We start from the raw sequence: 17,675 nt of genomic DNA on the forward strand, positions 1-17,675 counted from the left end.
GCTTAAGCAAAACCAAACAAAACAAACAAGGCCCCCTGTGCAATTAACCTTCTCAGTGGCTAGACTGTAATGCAAGCTGGGGTAAATTACATTCTGGGCTCCCTGTCTGCACTGAGCAGTTATCCCTTCATTCTTCTCACTTGCTCTGAGTCCAGTGAAGCTCCTGAAACTGGACTTTGAAGGTGCAGTGAGCTTCAAGCACCAAAGCCCTCTCCTTCCTTCCTTCATGGAAGGCTGTTCCCTGTCACCATGTGTCCCCTTGTAACAGTCCCTTTGAAGCCACGAGTTTGTGGATGCTCCCAGTGGACTTACAGCCATGGCATGCTTCTAAAGCTCTGTTATTGAGATGTGCCCCTGATGGCAGAGCTGTCATGGCCAGTCAGGAGTGTCCTATTGCTCCTGGTCCCACTGACCCCTCCCAGACCCAGGCTGATCTCCCAGACCACCTCATAGAGGTCTGTGGCTTACAGCAGACAAGGACAAGGGAAAAAACTAAGCTGGAAAAAAAGCCCTGGGCCAGGTGCCTCAATGCAGAAGTCACATCAAGGAGGTCTGGTGAGTGTTGGGGCTGGTGGGGATTGGAATGAGGGTTGTGTCACAGCAGAAGCAAATGTCACCAGAACGTGATGGGACTGGGGTGCTGCTGGCACACAGCCCAAGGCCATGACCATCTTGTTCTGATAATACACTAAATCTCCCTCTTTTCACCTCAAACTCACTACTGCTCCTCTGCATTTTCTGCTGTTTGGAGCACTCTGAGACAGCTGGGATCTGGCCAGCCGATCCCAATGCCATGTGGCTCTTGGGGGTTCCATCTGTACCCTGGGGGGTCTGCTGCAGAGACATGGGATGGACATCAGCCAGTCCCTCTTCTCATTTGTGTGCCATGCAGAACCTGCACTGGGAAGCAGACAGGCTCAGGTTTCTCCAGGCTTTTCCAGAGCAAATTCTTCCCTAGAGCAACCGTCAGCAAATTCCTGGGACAACAGTTGGAGCTATGAGCAGGTTGGCTGAAGAGGCTCTTAGGCCAGCCCCCAGGAGCTCTGGCTAGGTGGCAAGGAATGCTCCAGTCCCCAGGCTACCACAGTGTCCCAGGTCGCTTCTTTTACAGCCCCTGTGGCTTGGAAGGACTGGATACAGTTTAACTACTTCCCTGCATGAATCCCCCAGCTTTCACTGGGTTTTTTTTCTCATATAATTTGGGGCCAGGAGCCAAATGGGTGGCAGAGGCTGCAGTCTCAGGGGTGCTCTCCCTCTGCCCGCCCGGCCCGGTGGCTGACATGGCCATGCCAACTTTGACACCTCGAGGCTGGGATAGCAAACTTCCCACCACCCCGTGATATGCCAGTCTCCCCACCCCCCCCTACCTCTGACAACGCAGCAAAGAGGAGCACCTCCTAAACGTCCCTATCCCCGCCGCCCATCCACAGTCCCTGCCTGCCCCCCCCGTTCCCTCCCCCCTCCCCCCCTTCCCCCGCCCGAGGGAAAGAATGGCAGAGAGAGCAGGCAGCAGGGTGCAGGCGGCGGGCTCTCTGCTGCCACCTCCAGGGCACTGCTGGCCTCGTCACCGTCCCCTTGTGACACTGACCGTTGTGCGGGAGACCTGCACATGCTGGAGCAACGCAAGACCGCATCAGTTCTGCACCCCCATTTCCCTGCGCCCCAAAACATGCCCCCCTTCATGAGTCCACCCTGGGGGGCCTCATCACAATGTAGTGCCCTGAGGGACTTAGGTACCTTTCTGGGCTCTGAGGACCCTCTTCTCAGCCTGGCTCAGGTTCACAGGGCTGTACAGCCTCCTGGCTGGGATGGGTGCTCCAGGGACGGGTGCTCTGCCAATTCAGTGGCATTATGTCCTGTGCCCGCTGTCCCTGTTGCCACCCTCCCTTTCCCCAGCCTCCAGCAGCACCAGTGGAGCCAGGACATGACCAGGGAAGGTGACCCACCACCAGTGACCCAGCACCCCCTGTCACCAGGGACAGGTGCTAGGGACAGGGAGCCTGCCCGCCCCCCCTGCAAGAGGCTGCCCATTTCCAGGCGTCATTAAAGAGCAATTAGCTTGAAATTAAGCTGAGAACAAGTATTGATTAGCTCATTAAGGCTGGGGGAGCCGGCTGTGGTGGTAGGAACTGCTGCTGCTCACCCTCATTATGGACAAGGTTAAAGCTTGTGGTCGGGCAGCTCATTAGAAATGCCAGGGACCAATCGATGGCACCGTCCCAGCGCCGCCCAGCACCTCTGGGGACACCCAGCCACTGCTTTTCGGGGACAGCCCGTGAACTCTGGGAATGAGCTGGCTCAGAAGGGATCAAACATTCTAGCTCCCCATTCTCCACTGCTGGGTCCTGGGCTCCCTTGCAGCAATACAGCCTTTGGGTTTGTCACATGCAAACCCTCCCCACCTCAGCTCGGGGGGCTGTATTTCTCTCCCTCCTCAACCAGGGGACTTGTGGGGACAGGTACCACTCAGCCCTGTGAAGTGACTAGGTTCATGGAACCACAGCAGTACTAGCAGCTTCAGGAGAGTGCAGCACCCCAGCGTCTTTCCTCTCCCCACCTTTGCCTACCAGAGGCAACAGCACCTCAGGGCCAACAGCAGTTCCGAGCCAGCTCCCAGCCAGTGCACACACGAAGGGTGTTCCTGTGCAGGCTGTTGGTGTGGGGAGTGTTGGGGGGGGGGGGGGTAAGTGTCATCATTATTTTTGTTTTCTTTGCACTGCCCTGAAAATATATTGTATTCTCAGCTAATCCAGTTCAATTACACCACAATAAAACACATAATAAAAACGTAATTCATTTTGCCCAAGCGCTTCATCTCCCTGTGTCTTGGCAAGCTATTAAAAATTTGTCTTTATTTTTCTGGCAAGAGCCTTGTACCTTTTCATCTTTAATTTATGAGAGCAGAATAGCTACTGACAAGCCCTTATTGCACAGCAAGGGGCTGCATTATTTATGAGCCGCCAATGGCTGGCTCAGGGGAGTTATTTGCAATATACCAGGGGCCAGCAGAAGGAAAGGGACAGATCCCTCACATGCCTGTCCCAGTCCACAATCCCACCTTGGGTGGGTGCTGGGTGCAAGTGCCCTCCTGGCTGCTCTCGTGGGAGAAGTACCCTCTGATGGCCTTGTCAGCTCCTGCTCACCAGGGAAGCTACAGCACAGGGTGGCTCTGGGCTGCTCGGCCCTTATCATGCCAGTTGCTGCACCTGCCTATCTTTGGCTTTGCAGCAACTCTCAGCCCTCTGTCCTGGCTCAGCACAGGAGATCTGCAGAATGTGGTTGCCTCCATCCCCCCTCTGCTTGTGTGGATGTCCGTCGCTCCTTCTGACTGGCCTGGCCTGTGGGTGGCACAGCCGCTGCTTGTAGACTTCCTAGAAACCCATGACAGCACCAACGTGCTCTCTGATAGCTGTGTATAAAAATATCCTCACTGAAGAGGCAGGCCCAGGGCATCCTGTGAGCAGACTGTGCGAGGGGGTGGGAATGTTGGCAGAGCTGGGACGACACTCCGGACTCTCCAAACCAGTAGCATGCAGGACAGAAGCTTAGCAGAGCCCTCTGTGTAGTGGTGCTGCACAAAGCTCCCAGTGCTAAAAAAAGCCCTCCCGACAGCTGGATGAGCTTAATCACAAGACAAGCCAGCTGGAGCCACTGCAAAGGCAGCAGGATGGGAAACAGGGAGCAGAGCCTGACTCTGGGGAGCACAGGGGCACCCCAGTAGCTGACTTGTCCACTCCATCCTCAGCCTGAGAGCAGTCTCTTCCCGCCATATAAAAACTGGCAAGCAAGACACTTCTCCTTACTTTTGATTTTGTATAAACAATCTGCCTTTATTACTTGATAAATGTAGGTACATTATATAAAAAATAGCTAGAGGAAACCACAGTGCACTTAAAGCTAGTTGAGAAGGATCACCTGAAAGCAAGCACTCCAGGAGGGGGTAAGGTGAATCCCTCAGGGAGAAGCCCAGCCCTGAACAGAGATGGCTTTAAAATGAGAACAAAAATGTGGACCCTGCTGGGATTAAAATGTGCCATTTGCTCTGGATGAAAGGAGCACAAGGCCAGACTAAATCCCCACTGCGGCCCAGAGGAGAGCAGAGGGCGTGCTGAGGCTGCACGTCCGAGCTGGAAGAGCCACCCCTGCATTTATGCCACTGTGTGTGCTTGAAATCACTCACCCACAGCTATTTTGGACATGGGGAGTTTTCCTCTCCAAAAGCTGCTCTGCCAATCCCAGGCACCAGCTGACGAACCACTGGGGAACAGGGGATGCCTGCAGATGTGTTCAACCTTCAAACACCATGATTGTCTGTTGCCTCCTAAAGCTGGGGAGCATCATTTTCTTCCCCACTCCATATCCTTGCTCACAAGGTCCCTGGTGCCACTGTCCAGGCTGCCCCATGCACTGCATACAACTATGGGCATGGGTAGGCTGAGCATGGGAGAAATGCACCAGGGTGCCAGTTGGGAGGTCCCCAGAACAGGGCTGAGCCTGGGTGCGGGGATGGGGTTCAGTGCAGTGCCTCATGGCTGTGGGTATCCTGGGAAGCAGGGCCAAGCACCTGGGACCTACAGACACATGACAGCCAAGGGAAAGCAGCAGTAGCCCAAAGGGGCTCCGAGGGGCAAATCTCAGCGATGCGTTGGCTCAGTGGCTCCGTGGCACGCGTCTTGGCCGCCTCGGGTGCCCCGGCCCACCTGCTCAGAGCCCTTTGTTGAAGTAGACGGTCTCCAGCTGTGGGTCTTTCTCCCGGATCCGAGCTTGAACTTCAGGCTCCAGGCGGCTCACAGACATTGAGCTGCAAAGGGGACAAGGACACAGGGGATAGGGTAGGGAAAACTTGCTGGGAGCTGCAGGTTGCCAACCTTTCTCCACCACCATCACATGGAAACATTGTCCTCATTGTTCCCACCATTGTGTGTGCATAGGGATGAGTGTTTGCACACAGTTTTAAGTCTCTGACCACTCAAAGGAGCAAAAGTCAGAGTCCATGGCCCTGCCATCTGCAGCCCATGGTCTCCCCCATGGGGCTGGATACACAGTGCTCATCCTTACCTTTTCTGTGGGAAGAGCGCACAGCACAGTGGGGTTGCAAATACCAAGCTGTGAGGGAAAGACAGAGGGAGGAAATGCTGGGATACATAAATCACCAACATGTTTCCACAGCCTGACCCCCAGAGGAAAGGAGTAAGGAGATGCCCTCTCCAAGCTCCAGACCCTGCATTCATCTCCTGAATTGGGGCAGAGCCTGTCCCCATCAGTACGGGGAAACTGGGTGGCTGGCTTGGCTGAAGCTCCAGCATCCCCTCACAGGGCTCTGGGACAGCTCTTGCCTCCTCTGCCAAGCAATCTCCCCCAGCAGCACTACTCCCCATACTCATGCCTGGGCTGCTCCTGGGGCAGCGCTGCCCATCAGTGAAGGGCAACTTACCAGAGTCCAACCAGGCCAACTTGCAGAGGAGCATTCAGGTATGGGTACCGCTGGAAGGACAGGGAGAGGCTGCTGTCAGTGGGGTGAATGGGGAGGGAGGATTTCTGTTCCCTGATGGGGTGCCAACCCTGAGGGATGCCAGCACTGTGACAGGCTAGAAAGGTGTCCCCCTGCCCACCCTTCTATCCCAGGATCACCAGTACCTTCAGGAAAGGTCTCTTCTCCAGTGCATTCATGATGACCGGGGGAATGGCTGGAGAAGAGAAGCAGAAGATGAGCTCCCAGTGCTCCCAGCCCCCTGCCAACCAAGAGACCCTCTCCCACGCAGCCAAGGACCAGCTGCAGCATCCAGACACAGGTGGAGGGGGGGGACACTCACCCATGGCTGGGACTGCCATGCCAATGCGGGACACCACCACCTGGAAAATGGCCTTCTGGGCTGCGGCTGTGGACTCAGCCAGGCGATTACCATTCTCATCCGTGACAGGGATCCCCAGCTTGAGCTCCCTGCAAGCAGAGCAGGGGTGAGGGGGCCCCATGGCACATGGGTGGGAGGATCATGGAACAGGGCAGAGACACAGCACAGGGGCACATCTCCAAGGGAGGCTGGTATCCTCCTGTATTTCCCATCCACTCCCTGCATAATAGGTTGGGTAGAGTCTCCACTGGACCCACATTCACACTTGAGAGTTCCTTAGCAATGCTGGATGGGGGTGGAGAGTTCACAGCCAGCTTGATAACTGCTTGGAATGCAGCTGGATGCTTGTACTCTGAAGGCTACACCCTAGGGGAAGGGATGCCTGCAAGGCAAGGAAGGAAGTTCCCTCAAGCCCAGGGCACTGTGCTCTCCATGTCCCCCACCAGTGCCTGGTGCACCCTAATGTGACACCAAGTACCCCAGCCCAGAGGCTCACCTCTGCCTCATCAGTGGGATGTTGATGCAGTTGGCAGCAGCCACAGCTGCAAAAGGCACATACCGGCCGATGATGGCTGGCAAGTGCTGTGGGGGCAAGAAGAGAACACATGTCACAGTAAGTCTAGGCCACAGCTGACTGTCCCCAGGCCTGTCACCATTCCTCAGCGAGACTCTGGTATGTCCAAGACCCAGAACAGAAAATCATTCCTTCTTCCCCTGTAACTCCCAGTTGGTGAAAGCTGCACAGCCCAGAGGACCCAAGGGATCCTACACCCCCTCCCAGACCTAGACAGAAGCCAGGGGGTGAAAAAGCTTGGAGTGACCTAGCTAGGGATGAAAGGGGGCTGAAGGGCCATGCCATCTCCAGAGGCATTGCTAGGGAGAGGACCTGCCTTGTGTGGGTGCCCCAGAAATCCCCTTTTCTCCATTTTCTGCCTCACCCTTGGTGATGGGGTAAAGGTGGAGAGGGTCCAGGTGCTTCAGCCAGAGATGGCCAAGGGCCATCTTACCTTGGTGAGTGATTTGAGCCCCAGTGCTGTGACAACTGCCCCAGTGGTTGCGCTCACATAGGCTGTCCCCAGCTGGCTGCAAGAGCAGGAGGAGACACCACTGAGCTAAGATCCCTCCATTCTACCACCTCCCCAAAGGAGAGGACATCATGCCCTTCAATAGCAGCAGGACACCCAGGTTCTTCTCCCAACTCTACTATAAACCCTGACAGCCCCCCTGGTGACCACTTCTGGCTGTACCAGTCCCCATCAACCCATCTCACAGCACCCCTGCTAGTCAAGATGCTATTCAGGGCCTCCTCATACAGCACTTTGAGATGGTCTGGAGACTTGGTCAGAGGGATGCTCACCTGGGGGTGATGGGTGCATCCCCGCTGCGGTTGGTGTAGTTGACAATGGCATTGAAAGATTGGTTGACCCACTGCCAGAACAGCACGGCCGGTGTGGTCCTACCAGAGACAGGAGGTTACTGGTGGCACTGCAAGATGCCATCCATGCTCCTATAGCTTGGGTGCCTTCTAGCATATGAGGCCTGTATCCCCTCCTCACCCCAGGGCCAGGAGTGTGCCCAAGGTAGGGGAGACCCTATGCAGGCATCCTCCTCGCCTTCAGGTGAGGAAGGAACTGGTACCTGTAGAAGGTCAACATGCATCCAGTGATGGTCATGTTCATAGGGACCTGGGCAGACATGCGCCCTATGAGAAACATCTTCTCGCCCGTGTCAGGGTGGAAAGCTGAGTCGTAGATGTACTTTGCCCGCCACAGCTGGTCTTCTGTCAGTCCTGGGGGTACCACGCCCACCCTGCCAGGTAAGAGTAGCACCCATTGAAAGAACTTCTGCCAACATAAGTGCCCTACCTGGTTCCCCACCCCATGTGGGGCAGCTCAGGGACCAGTCAGGCAATTCTGGGGGCTGGCTTTGGCAAGGGATCGTCCTGAGGCTGTATTTTGCCCAGGCATGCCTCCTGCCCCAGGTACCTGTAGTCCTCCACGACCCGGCGAGCCTCCTCCAGTGCAGCCCCTGAGAGCAGCAGGTTTCGAGGATCAGTCACCATGAAGAAGTGCTTGGCCCGGCCCTGGAAGGTGCTCTGGTCCCAGCGGGGCTCCCTGATGTTGATGGTGGTAGGGATGGACGATGACATCTTCTGGGGAGGATATGGGTATGTGGGATGCAATGCCCTGTCCTGCATCCCTGCTGGGGCAGCTCTAGAGCTTCCCCAGCCTGGAGAGACATGCAAGGGACACACAGAACCCCTTCACAATGGGGCTGAGTGGGGACCCTCGAGACTACGACCCAGCAGATGGGGCAGCTCATGGGCTGGTGACAGTCTCCTCACCCGTACCCTGTCACTGAGGAGCTCACAAGCCCAGCCTGCACCACTGAGCGCGGTTCGGGACCCCACACCTCAGCAGGACCTCCGGGAAACGGGCAGGGTACGGGACCCCACCACCTCGGGGCTGGAGCTGCTGCCGGTCAGGAAGGCGCGCGACCCGGGGGGAATACGAGGAAGGGCCCAGGAAGGCGGAATACACCCCCCGGGAAGGCATCGAAACGCGGCGCACGACCCCATTTCCTCGCCCACCCTTTCCCGGGATTAGCGGGGCTCTGCCTCCCTCACCGGTGCGTGACACCATCTCGCACCCCAGCGGCCCGGGCCGCCCCCCTGCACTCACGGCTTCCCGTACAGCGCCCGCCGTGCCCGCGCCGCCGCCGCCCCGCTCCCGCCCGCCGCGCTGACGTGGGGACTTGTCACGGGGAGGGAGGGCGGCGCCACGGAGGGGAGGCGGCGAGGGGCACACGGCGACGAGCCGGCAGCGGCGGGGCGGAGGTGGGGGAGGGGGCGGTACGTGCCCCGCCGCACGCGGCATCTGACGCTTCCCCCGCCCCGCTTCTGCCCACGATTGCGCGCGCGGGTACGCGGCGCGCGTCAGCGCGTGTTCTCGCGTGGGTGCGCCTGCGGGTGCCGGCGTCCGCGCTCACGCGCGTTGCGGTGTCTGTGCGTATGCGCTCGCGTCGGCTTCCGCGCGCTCGGGGGCCTGTGTTCACACGCGTGTTCCTGCGCGAGGCTGTCCCCTTTCCCGTTGGCCGTTCCCGCTGGCCCACGCGGGGTTTGGAGCGCGCGGCGCCGCGCGCGCGCGCATGCTGGTAACCTTGTGCTCGCGCCTGTGTCCACGCGTGACGCGGCGGTTGTGTGCGCGCGCAGGGCAGCGCCCGTCCGCGCCCGGGGCGGTGCGTGCCTGCACGTGCGTGTGCGGAGTCGTGCCCGCGTGCGAGTGCGTCCGGGGGTGCCTGTGAGTGTGCGTTGGGCTCGCACGCGTGGGCGTGCGCAGGGGTACAAACACGCATGCCGTGGGCGTGTCGGTGCATGGGGTGTGTGTGCATGTGGGTGCGTGTCCCCACGCCGGCCGTGCCCCCACCCAGCTCGGTGTCGGGCGGTCCCGGGGGAGCTGCCCCGAGGCGCAGTGCGGACCCTGCACCAGTGGGAGGACCCCCCCTGTCCGTGCCCCGCCCCCGCCCCCTCCCCGCCGCCCCTCCCCGCATCACCTGAAACCGCCGCGGTGTCGGGTTCGAGCTGGCGGCGCCGGGCCCCGCCGGGGGGGCCGCGGACAGTCCGGGGTGGAGGCGATGCCCCCCCAGGGAGGGCGACACTGGGGGATACCGGCGCACATTATCGGAGCGGTGAGCGGGGGACACGCTGCACACTCCCCCCGGCCGTGCCTCAGTTTCCCCTGTGAGCCCCCACGACGCTCCGCGTTAAGGGATGGTCTCGGACGCCGTGGGGGCACCACAGCCTTCTCCCCACGCAGCCCCACAGAAGAACGCTCTCCCCTGAGCTCCCCCAAACCGTGGTCGTGGGACACACACACACAGGGCTCCCCCCACCACCTGCAAGGCCAGCCCTGGCCGCTCGTGATTGACAGCTTCGGCGCCCGATGGCCACGCCGGTCCCGCAGGGGCAGCCAATCCCCTCAGGCGGGGGGGTGGGAGGTGGTGCTGGCCCCCCTCTTCGGCCTCTCCATCCCCCCCGCGCTACCCAGCGTCTCTTTCGCCGGTGGCACCATGGGGACAGGTGAGGAGGGCACGGGACGAGGGGGGTGTGTCCCAGGCGCCCCTTCGTGGCGGGGGCACTGCCGGATGGCGGTGGGGGGTTGCGCGCAGCGGGAGGGCTCCTTGGGGGGCTGGCAGGCGACGGGGACACCAGTGTGTCCCCCTGGCCGGGGCCATCACTTATTTATTGAGGTCAGGCTAGGGCGAACGGGGGATGAAGCGGGGGGGCCTGTGATGGCGTTTCACCTACACTCAGAAAATCCCCGCGGGAACTGCCCCGGGGGACAGTGGGCTTGTGTGGTGGTGTAAATATGGAGGGGCTACAAGGAGGACGGGGAGGGGCTCTGCACCCCTCCTGCTGCAAGCCCACTCCAGGGAGGGCCCAGGGAGGTCAGGTCCTTCTCTCTATAATAAAGCTGAGATCCCCACATGCTTTCCAAAGCCTTTCCGGCTTTGTGTCATCAGCTAAAGCACCTTTGTGCCCCAGTATCCCTGTCCCAGGGCAGGTCAGCCTGTGCTCACCACCCCAGTGATAGTACCCAGATTCCCTGCAGCAGTGTTGCTCCCAGAGCTCTATAAGGCAGGTGGGGACAAGTCTGGAGACGGGTACACAATGCTCCTTGTTGCTCCAGGCTGTGTCGCCATGCCCAGGACTCATTCTGCCAGCATCAAGTACCAACACCATCTGGCCCTGGAAGTGTGCTGCTAAGAGGGAGTGGTGCCCGAGCTTGGGCATGTGCTGCTGGACTATGCCATGTCCCCCCTTGGCCAGTGGGCAGCCTCGGCCCTGTGAGGACGTGGCCAGCCTCAAGCCAGACACCAGGACGCTGGGGTGCCCAGTACCACCATGGCCCAAGGCTGGGACACAGGGATGACGTCGGGCAGCAGGTCACGGAGCTCCAGCAGTGAGGCCAGCCTGGCTCCCCACTGCCTCCTCAGCAAGCAGAGCCGGCTGGTCAATGGGGTCACACAGGGTAGCCGCACTGCCTCCCCCATGGGCCGTGTCATCCTCATCAACACTCCCATTGAAGGTGCGTATGGTACCCTCCCAGCCCTCTGCCCACCCACGTGACCAAGGGAGCCTGGATATTTGTGTTCCCTGGGTCGGGGGGCAAGGAGAATTGTCCTGGTACTGAGGACACGCTCATCAAGATGCTGTTGCTTACACCCAGCCAGCGTGACACCTCCTGTCCTCTGTCCCCACAGCTAGCAGCAATGAAAGCGACATCATCAATGCTATCACAGTGGAGAAGAGTGCGGATGGCAAGCTGGGCTTCAGTGTCCGTGGGGGCTCTGAGCATGGGCTGGGCATTTTTGTCAGCAAGGTGGAGGAGGGCAGCGCTGCTGGTAAGTAAGACAGGGTGAGGGACACCAGCGGGGACAGGCACTTCCAGCAAGACCCTCTCAGGTAGCTCTTCGTGACACACTGCCACAGCAACACTACTCTTCACAGTGGCAAGTTGCCATTTGCTCCCTGCCTCTTCTGACCATGGAGTTTTCAAGCTTCACATGAAGAAGGGCAGGGGACAGGAGTGGCAGTCCTATGCTAGTGGCTCTGAGCTCTATCATCCAAGGTGACAAGTCCCATGTGCCTGTCGTGGCCTCAGTACAGCTGCCAGTTGTCCATGCCTCTGTTCCCAGGGGGTTCAGATCAGGCTGGGGACACATTTAGGCAGGGTACACGAAACAACAGTTATCAGTGCCAGGTCAGATTCTCAGCTGAGCCGTGTGTCCTCACAGAGCAAGCTGGGCTGTGTGTTGGTGACAAGATCACAGAAGTGAACAGCATAAGCCTCGAGAACATCACCATGAGCAGTGCTGTCAAGGTCCTCACTGGCAACAACCGCCTCCGCATGGTGGTCCGGCGGATGGGCCGTGTGCCAGGCATCAAGTTCTCCAAGGAGAAGACAGCATGGTGAGTAAGGCATCCCCTATGCCAGCACCCCAAAGCCCAACCTCATAGAGGGCATGGTGGGGAGGCTTGGTGAGGGATGCTGAGGGACAGGAAGGATCCCAGAACTGGGGGACCTCCAGGGAGGTGGAAAAGCACATCTAGGGACTCTGACAAAGGTGGGGCACAGGCTGGGGTAGGAAAGTCTGGAGCAGGCAGAGTGGGTGCAAGTCCCGTCCTTCACATCTATCCCTATTGCTGTTCTCTGCTGGATGACACCAACTGCCCCATCCAGATGGAGGATGAGAGTCAGACTGTGGAGCCCCCCAACACTGTGTCCATGCTGTAGGGTGGATGTGGTGAACAGGCGCCTGGTGGTGGAGAAAAGTGGCTCAACGCCATCAGAGAGCGGCTCTGAGGATGGGTTGCGGCGCATTGTCCACCTCTACACCACCTCTGATGACTACTGCCTGGGCTTCAACATCCGGGGCGGCAGGGAGTTCGGCCTCGGCATTTACGTCTCCAAGTATGGCCACCTCGGGGCACAAGGGAGTCGTGGTGCCCCAATCCCTGTTGTGCCCATGCTGGGGAAACCTGCTCTCTCTCCCTCATAAAACTGGGCACCACCACTATAGGTGCTGGGGCATCTGGGCAGAGGTGTAGGGCAGGAGCAGGGCTCCAGCAAGGGCTTGGCGCCATCCTGCCCCATCACTGCTGCCCTAGGGTGGATCCTGGGGGTCTGGCAGAGCAGAATGGCATTCGGGTGGGAGACCAAGTCCTTGCAGCCAACGGAGTCAAGTTTGAAGACATAAGCCATAGCAAGGCAGTGGAGGTGCTCAAGGGACAGACCCACATCATGCTCACCATCAAGGTACCTATGCCTGGCCTCATGGGACTCCTAGGAAAGGCGGGAGGTCGGCATGTCCCCGCACTGGCACTGCCCAGCTGGGACTGGCGCCCATGGGGCTGGTGCAGCTGCTGCCACCTGGTTGGGTTTCAGGCGGGGGGGGGGGGGTGGGGGGTGGTAATGCATTATTCATGGCTGGCACCGGATCAGGTTCGCCAGGGCAGCCTGTATGTGCTGACCCCCTCATCTTCTCCCCCTCTGCCTAGGAGACGGGACGGTTCCCTGCCTACAAGGAGTTGGTGGCCGAGTACTGCTGGCTCAGTCGCTGTAAGGGCGGTGCCGTGGGTACTGGCAGGGCATGGGGTTGGGTGGAGGGGCTGGGACCCTCACGCAGACAGTGTCTGGGTACTCTAGGGTAAAAGGTCCACATGCTATGGGATTCCCTGGCGTTGGAAGGGGCATGAAGCTCTGGTGCCATAGTTAACATCCCCACAATCTTTATGGACTTCTTGTGGCCCCACAGGATCCTTCATGTCCCTATCCATAGAGGGGACATAAAGATCTCTATGCAATGGCCAGTAGCCTGCTGGCTCCTGCAACCCTGTGGGACCCCCATGTCCCTTGTAGGGGACACAGAGCTCCCCATTTGTCCTCCAGCAGCCCTGCAGTCCCTGTAGTCCTAAGGATTCCCACATGTGCCCCATCTTCAGGGAAAATGGGGAGCTTCCTGTGGCTCTGCAGTGTGTCACCCCACATCCCTGTTGTGTCTTTGCAGTGACCAATGGACAGCTGCAGCAGCTGTCTCAGACCTCGGAAACCAGCTCCTCCATCTCCTCCTACTCCTCGGGGCCAGCGCCAGGGACAGTGAACGGGCTGGGGACAGGCACCCCAGTGTCCCCTACCCGCACTGTGGATGTGGCCATCTCCACGGAGGATGGGCCCCGGCGAGGCTGGGGCCGGGAGCGTGCCGAGAGGGCCATGCAGACCGAGCCAGCAGCTGAAGGGCTGCCAGAGACGCGGCGCACGGTGCGGCCCCCCGAGCTGCTGCGGGACACGGCCATCCGGGGCCAGGCCACTCGAGAGCCCTCTGGCACCCACCCACGCCGAACCTTCACCCACTCACCCAAGACAGCACTGCTGCTGGCTCTCAGCCGGCCTCGACAGCCCATCACACGCTCCCAGAGTGACCTCACTGTTGCTGGTAGGCACCAGGGCATGGTCCCGTGCATGGAGCTCATCCCTGCCCAGGGTCCCATTTCAACCCTGCAGCCCCAGCTCTGGCAGTCTGACAGCTAAGCCCTTGTCCCACATGGAGCCTGTCCCAGACTCAAGAATCCTATAGGCCCTGACCCACATGGCTCCCACTCTTGGGCATCCTATAGCCAAGTCCCTGTCCCCTGCCCTGGTGCCTTATAGCCACGAGCCTGTGTGGACTCCTGGTCATCAGCTTTGGGCATTCTATAGCCCTGTGTAGCCCCAGCCCTGTCCCAAGGGCTTGTCAGACACCCCAGAGCCCATCCCCATGGGCCCTGGAGCATCCCTGCACCCCACAGCAGGACTCTTCCAGTCAGTGCCTCACAGTAGCTCCTCCCCGTGCCCTCCCAAGTTCCCTGCCTCCCAAACACTGAGGTGTCATCTTCTAGCTTCTGTGTTCCAACCCTCCCTCTCTATCCTCAGAGGAGAAGCGGAAGAAGAAGCCAGAGGGACAAGGGACATGGGGGGCACCCCCAGGGCTGCACCGCTCCAAAACCCTTGTCAACCTCTTCTTCAAGGGAGGCCGTGCCACCAGCCAGAGCTGGGCCTTGCCTAGCCAGGAGCCCCCCGCCCCTGACCGCAGGGCACGCGCCAAGTCCCCAGGACGCCCCGATGGGGACAGAGGTACCAGGCTGGGGGACAAGGTGGAGAAGAACCCAACGTGGGACTGGTTACCCCTTACGCACATACTGCATCCCCATTGTGAAATACTGGGCATGGAGTGGGGGCATGTGGAGATGGTCCCCAGGCATGCAATTTTGGTAATGGGCAGTGATGCCACTGGCCTCCCCTGGGCACTCACTCCTCTCTATCTCCCTTGCAGTAGGTGCTGTGCAGAAGTTTGTCATCCGGAGCCTGAGACGGGGTAACAGGGGTGCCCATGTGCCTGGGGGGAGTGTGGGGCAGGCTCTGCATGTGCCTGGCCTCACATTGCATGCATCTGTATGTCTAGCATGGAGCAAGCTGTCGGGGTGGGGGAACACGGGGGAATTTGTGGGCTGTGGGATTTGTGGTCCCTGCCTCGCTGGCCACCTTTTCTCGTTGTGTCCCCTTCACCCAGAGAAAAGCCGGCGTGCCAGCATCCTGGGCCCTTCCAGCATCACTGCCCTGCAGCCCAATGGCAGCGACCCCGAGGCCCGGTTCCCGCACATCCAGGACACTGCTGCTCGCCTCCTCAGCCCCGACGAGGTGACAGCCGTGCTCCGCCACTGCTCCAGGGTATGGCACCACGGGCAGCATGCAGGGGAGTGCATGAGCAGGGGAGTGCCAGCACCCCATGCTCCTCCCCGGGCAGCTCCTGCATCCCAGGATGCATCATGATCAGTGGACACCAAGTGCCCCTGTTAAGCTCTGGGAGGTAAATGGAGGCATGGGGGATGGGGCAGCACCCATCCAGTGACACCTCTCCTGCATCCACAGTACCTGCATGAGGGCAGCGTGGAGGATTTAGTGCGGCCATTGCTGGCTATCCTGGACCGGCCAGAGAAGGTCATGCTGCTGAGGGATGTGAGGTAGGTGGTACCCTGATACCACCCAGCTGGGTGGGATGGACCTGAAGCCTCACGTACACTCTTCAGCCCAGAGGCTGCCACAGCTTGTCCCCCATCTGCTCTGGCAGGAGTGTGGTGGCCCCCACAGACCTGGGTCGATTTGACAGCATGGTGATGCCCTTGGAGCTGGAAGCTTTTGATGCTCTAAAGAGCCGTTCAGGTAAAGCCGGCCTTGGCCTTGGCAAGGGGGCAGGGGCTAGCAGGCAGGGGTTGGTACAATTCAAGGGGTGACTCTTGGCTCTCTGACTGCAGTGCGCTCACCTGCCCTCCGCCCAGCCCATCATGACATCCCCCCCAAGAGACACCTCATCACACCAGTGCCTGGTAAGTGGCACCCCATGGGGTCTGCCTGGCCACAAGGCTGCTCTGTGGTGGGGAATGTGAGGTGGAGGTGGTATGGGGCCGTTTTGGGGGAGGAGAAAGGGAGCTGGGATGCCTGGGGGTAGGGGGTCCTAGGAGAGAGGACGTCTGGTGTCTCTAGGATGTCTGGTGTCTCTAGGATGTCTGGTGTCTCTAGGATGTCTGGTGTCCTGGATTGGCAGGATTCTGGGGAGGAGAACCTAGAGTCCATGGAGGGAGCTGGGGTGGGGGTGGGGGGGGTCCATGGATGTCATATGTCCTAGAGAGGAGAGCTAAGGTGTCTGAATGTCCCTGGGTGAGAAAGATCTGGGGTCCTTGGCACTGAGGAGTGATCCCTATGTGGCAGAGGTTCCAGTGCCCTGTAGTCCCCAGGAGACCCCTGGGAGTGTCTGGGTGGTGGGGGGTCCTAGGGAGTAGGGCTATGGGATTCCAAAGGGAGCACTGGGTGGTGGGGGGTAACAGGGAGCGGGGCTGTGGCGTCCCTGCGAGATCCCTGAGCCCCTCTCGTTGCAGACTATCGGGGCGGGTTCCTGCTGAAGCCGGCGGGGGCCCCAGAGCCGGAAGAAGCCGGGGGGCTGCAGGCAAGCCCGGGCCGGCCGCGGGCCTCCCCCGGTCCCCGCCGGCTTCACCCCCGCACCTATACCCCGCTCCCCGATGTGCCAGTGGATGCCTATGCCTGCACCAGCCGCCCCCCACCCGCGACCAGCCCGAAATCCCCCAACTGGCTGCTGACCAAGCCCCTCCCTGGGGAGGGGCATGGGCACCTAGGCAGCACCTGGCGCAAGGAGCCCTCTGGCACAGCATCTACCGAAGTTCTGGGGAAGCCCCGGCGGGCACGGTCTCCCCTTGCACCTCTCTTCGGGGGGCCGGGGGGTGAGGCAAGGGCTGGGGCAGCCATCAACGGCCCTGAAGATGCTGGCAGGGAGGAAGAGGAGGTGGAGTATCGGCTGCTCACTGTCACCCTCTCCAAGCTGAAGCACTCGCTGGGTGGGTGGCACATGCATGGGACCGTAGAGGTGGGGTGGGGACAGGGTGAGAACACTGTTCCTGGGACTAGTATTACTGGGATGAGTAGCACCTTCTTGGCAAGGGGTACCCTCTTTAGAGGCCAGGAGGCAAAACCCAAAGCATTCCTCCAAAACTGTACTATGAGAAGAGGAGCTGCTCCTGCCCCAGCCCCTCGTCTGTGTCGCACCTACCAAAATAGGGCAGGATGGAGGCATAGCTTCCTAGGGGAGGGGGTGCTGTGCTTGGGAACAGGTGGGGGGACTAGCCTACCTGGGTATGAGTGTCTTGTGGCTCCCTCACAGGGATCAGCATCTCTGGTGGTATTGAGTCAAGGGCACAGCCAGTGGTGAAGATCGAGAAGATCTTTCCTGGAGGAGCTGCCTTCCTCAGTGGCATCCTCAAGGTATGGGAGGATCTTGGGGGGCGGACCCAGTACACCCTGAGGGTGGGCAGGCATCCAAACATCCACATCCTATGATGCCACGGGGTGCTGGCAACCCCTGCCACCCTAGAAGTGGCTATACTTCACTCTGCTACCTTCCCTTGTGGGGGCCAGGCTGGGCAGGAGCTGGTGTCCGTCGATGGGGAGAGCCTGCAGAACGTCACCCACCAGCGGGCGGTGGACATCATCCGCCAGGCCTACCGCAACAAAGCCAAGGAGCCCATGGAGCTGGTGGTGCGGGTGCCCGGAGCGCCTCTGGAGTGATGCTGCACATCGACCCTGTTCAAGGAGCCGGCCCGTGCTCATTCCTGCACCAGACTGTGGCCAGTCTCAGCACAGGCAGAGGGTGTGAGAGCCAGACCCATTTGATGGGCATGGAGGAGCTGCCTGCAGCAGAACCCTGGTGGGGGCACCA

At 60.0% G+C, this 17,675-nt stretch overlaps 2 protein-coding genes across 8 annotated transcripts; one reads left to right on the forward strand and one right to left on the reverse strand.

Moving 5' to 3' along the window:
• Positions 1 to 3,809: 3,809 nt before the first annotated feature.
• On the reverse strand, positions 3,810 to 8,754 carry SFXN3 (sideroflexin 3). 3 transcript variants are annotated; one of them, XM_068169748.1, is made up of 11 exons: positions 8,534 to 8,754; positions 7,838 to 8,001; positions 7,491 to 7,661; positions 7,210 to 7,308; positions 6,860 to 6,935; positions 6,349 to 6,434; positions 5,814 to 5,941; positions 5,638 to 5,687; positions 5,435 to 5,484; positions 5,059 to 5,106; positions 3,810 to 4,801 (listed from the first exon to the last, which is right to left on the reverse strand). In XM_068169748.1, the coding sequence occupies exons 1-11, from the start codon at positions 8,726 to 8,728 to the stop codon at positions 4,705 to 4,707; spliced, it is 1,164 nt and encodes a 387-aa protein (XP_068025849.1). In that variant the 5' UTR covers positions 8,729 to 8,754; the 3' UTR covers positions 3,810 to 4,704. The 3 variants fall into 3 exon arrangements, with proteins under 3 accessions (XP_068025849.1, XP_068025848.1, XP_068025850.1); XM_068169747.1 differs by having other exon boundaries at positions 7,838 to 8,004; XM_068169749.1 differs by lacking the exon at positions 8,534 to 8,754 and adding an exon at positions 8,479 to 8,526 and having other exon boundaries at positions 7,838 to 8,004.
• A 321-nt stretch (positions 8,755 to 9,075) lies between these two features.
• PDZD7 (PDZ domain containing 7) lies at positions 9,076 to 17,638 on the forward strand. 5 transcript variants are annotated; one of them, XM_068169730.1, is made up of 17 exons: positions 9,076 to 9,930; positions 10,541 to 10,939; positions 11,115 to 11,255; positions 11,649 to 11,823; positions 12,149 to 12,325; positions 12,523 to 12,670; positions 12,913 to 12,973; positions 13,422 to 13,847; positions 14,324 to 14,524; positions 14,724 to 14,765; positions 14,961 to 15,118; positions 15,320 to 15,411; positions 15,519 to 15,610; positions 15,703 to 15,774; positions 16,324 to 16,797; positions 17,121 to 17,221; positions 17,375 to 17,638. In XM_068169730.1, the coding sequence occupies exons 2-17, from the start codon at positions 10,756 to 10,758 to the stop codon at positions 17,522 to 17,524; spliced, it is 2,694 nt and encodes an 897-aa protein (XP_068025831.1). In that variant the 5' UTR covers positions 9,076 to 9,930; positions 10,541 to 10,755; the 3' UTR covers positions 17,525 to 17,638. The 5 variants fall into 5 exon arrangements, with proteins under 5 accessions (XP_068025831.1, XP_068025834.1, XP_068025835.1 ...); XM_068169733.1 differs by having other exon boundaries at positions 14,727 to 14,765; XM_068169734.1 differs by lacking the exon at positions 14,724 to 14,765.
• The last annotated feature ends 37 nt before the right edge of the window (positions 17,639 to 17,675 follow it).

The sequence above is a fragment of the Melanerpes formicivorus genome, unplaced genomic scaffold, assembly GCF_026170545.1.
Source record: "Melanerpes formicivorus ecotype bairdi unplaced genomic scaffold, bMelFor1.0.p_v2 SCAF_219, whole genome shotgun sequence".
In the NCBI taxonomy this organism is placed as follows: domain Eukaryota; kingdom Metazoa; phylum Chordata; class Aves; order Piciformes; family Picidae; genus Melanerpes; species Melanerpes formicivorus.

Coding starts and splice junctions, on each gene's coding strand:
- SFXN3 (XM_068169747.1), bottom strand. CDS start 8,728: ATGCCGCGTGCGGCGGGGCACGTACCGCCCCCTCCCCCACCTCCGCCC. Junction 6,936..7,209: donor GATGCACCCATCACCCCCAG/GTGAGCATCCCT, acceptor CTGCTCTTGCAG/CCAGCTGGGGACAGCCTATG. Junction 5,485..5,637: donor AGAAGAGACCTTTCCTGAAG/GTACTGGTGATC, acceptor CTGTCCTTCCAG/CGGTACCCATACCTGAATGC.
- PDZD7 (XM_068169730.1), top strand. CDS start 10,756: ATGGCCCAAGGCTGGGACACAGGGATGACGTCGGGCAGCAGGTCACGG. Junction 10,940..11,114: donor CATCAACACTCCCATTGAAG/GTGCGTATGGTA, acceptor CTGTCCCCACAG/CTAGCAGCAATGAAAGCGAC. Junction 17,222..17,374: donor TCCTCAGTGGCATCCTCAAG/GTATGGGAGGAT, acceptor TGTGGGGGCCAG/GCTGGGCAGGAGCTGGTGTC.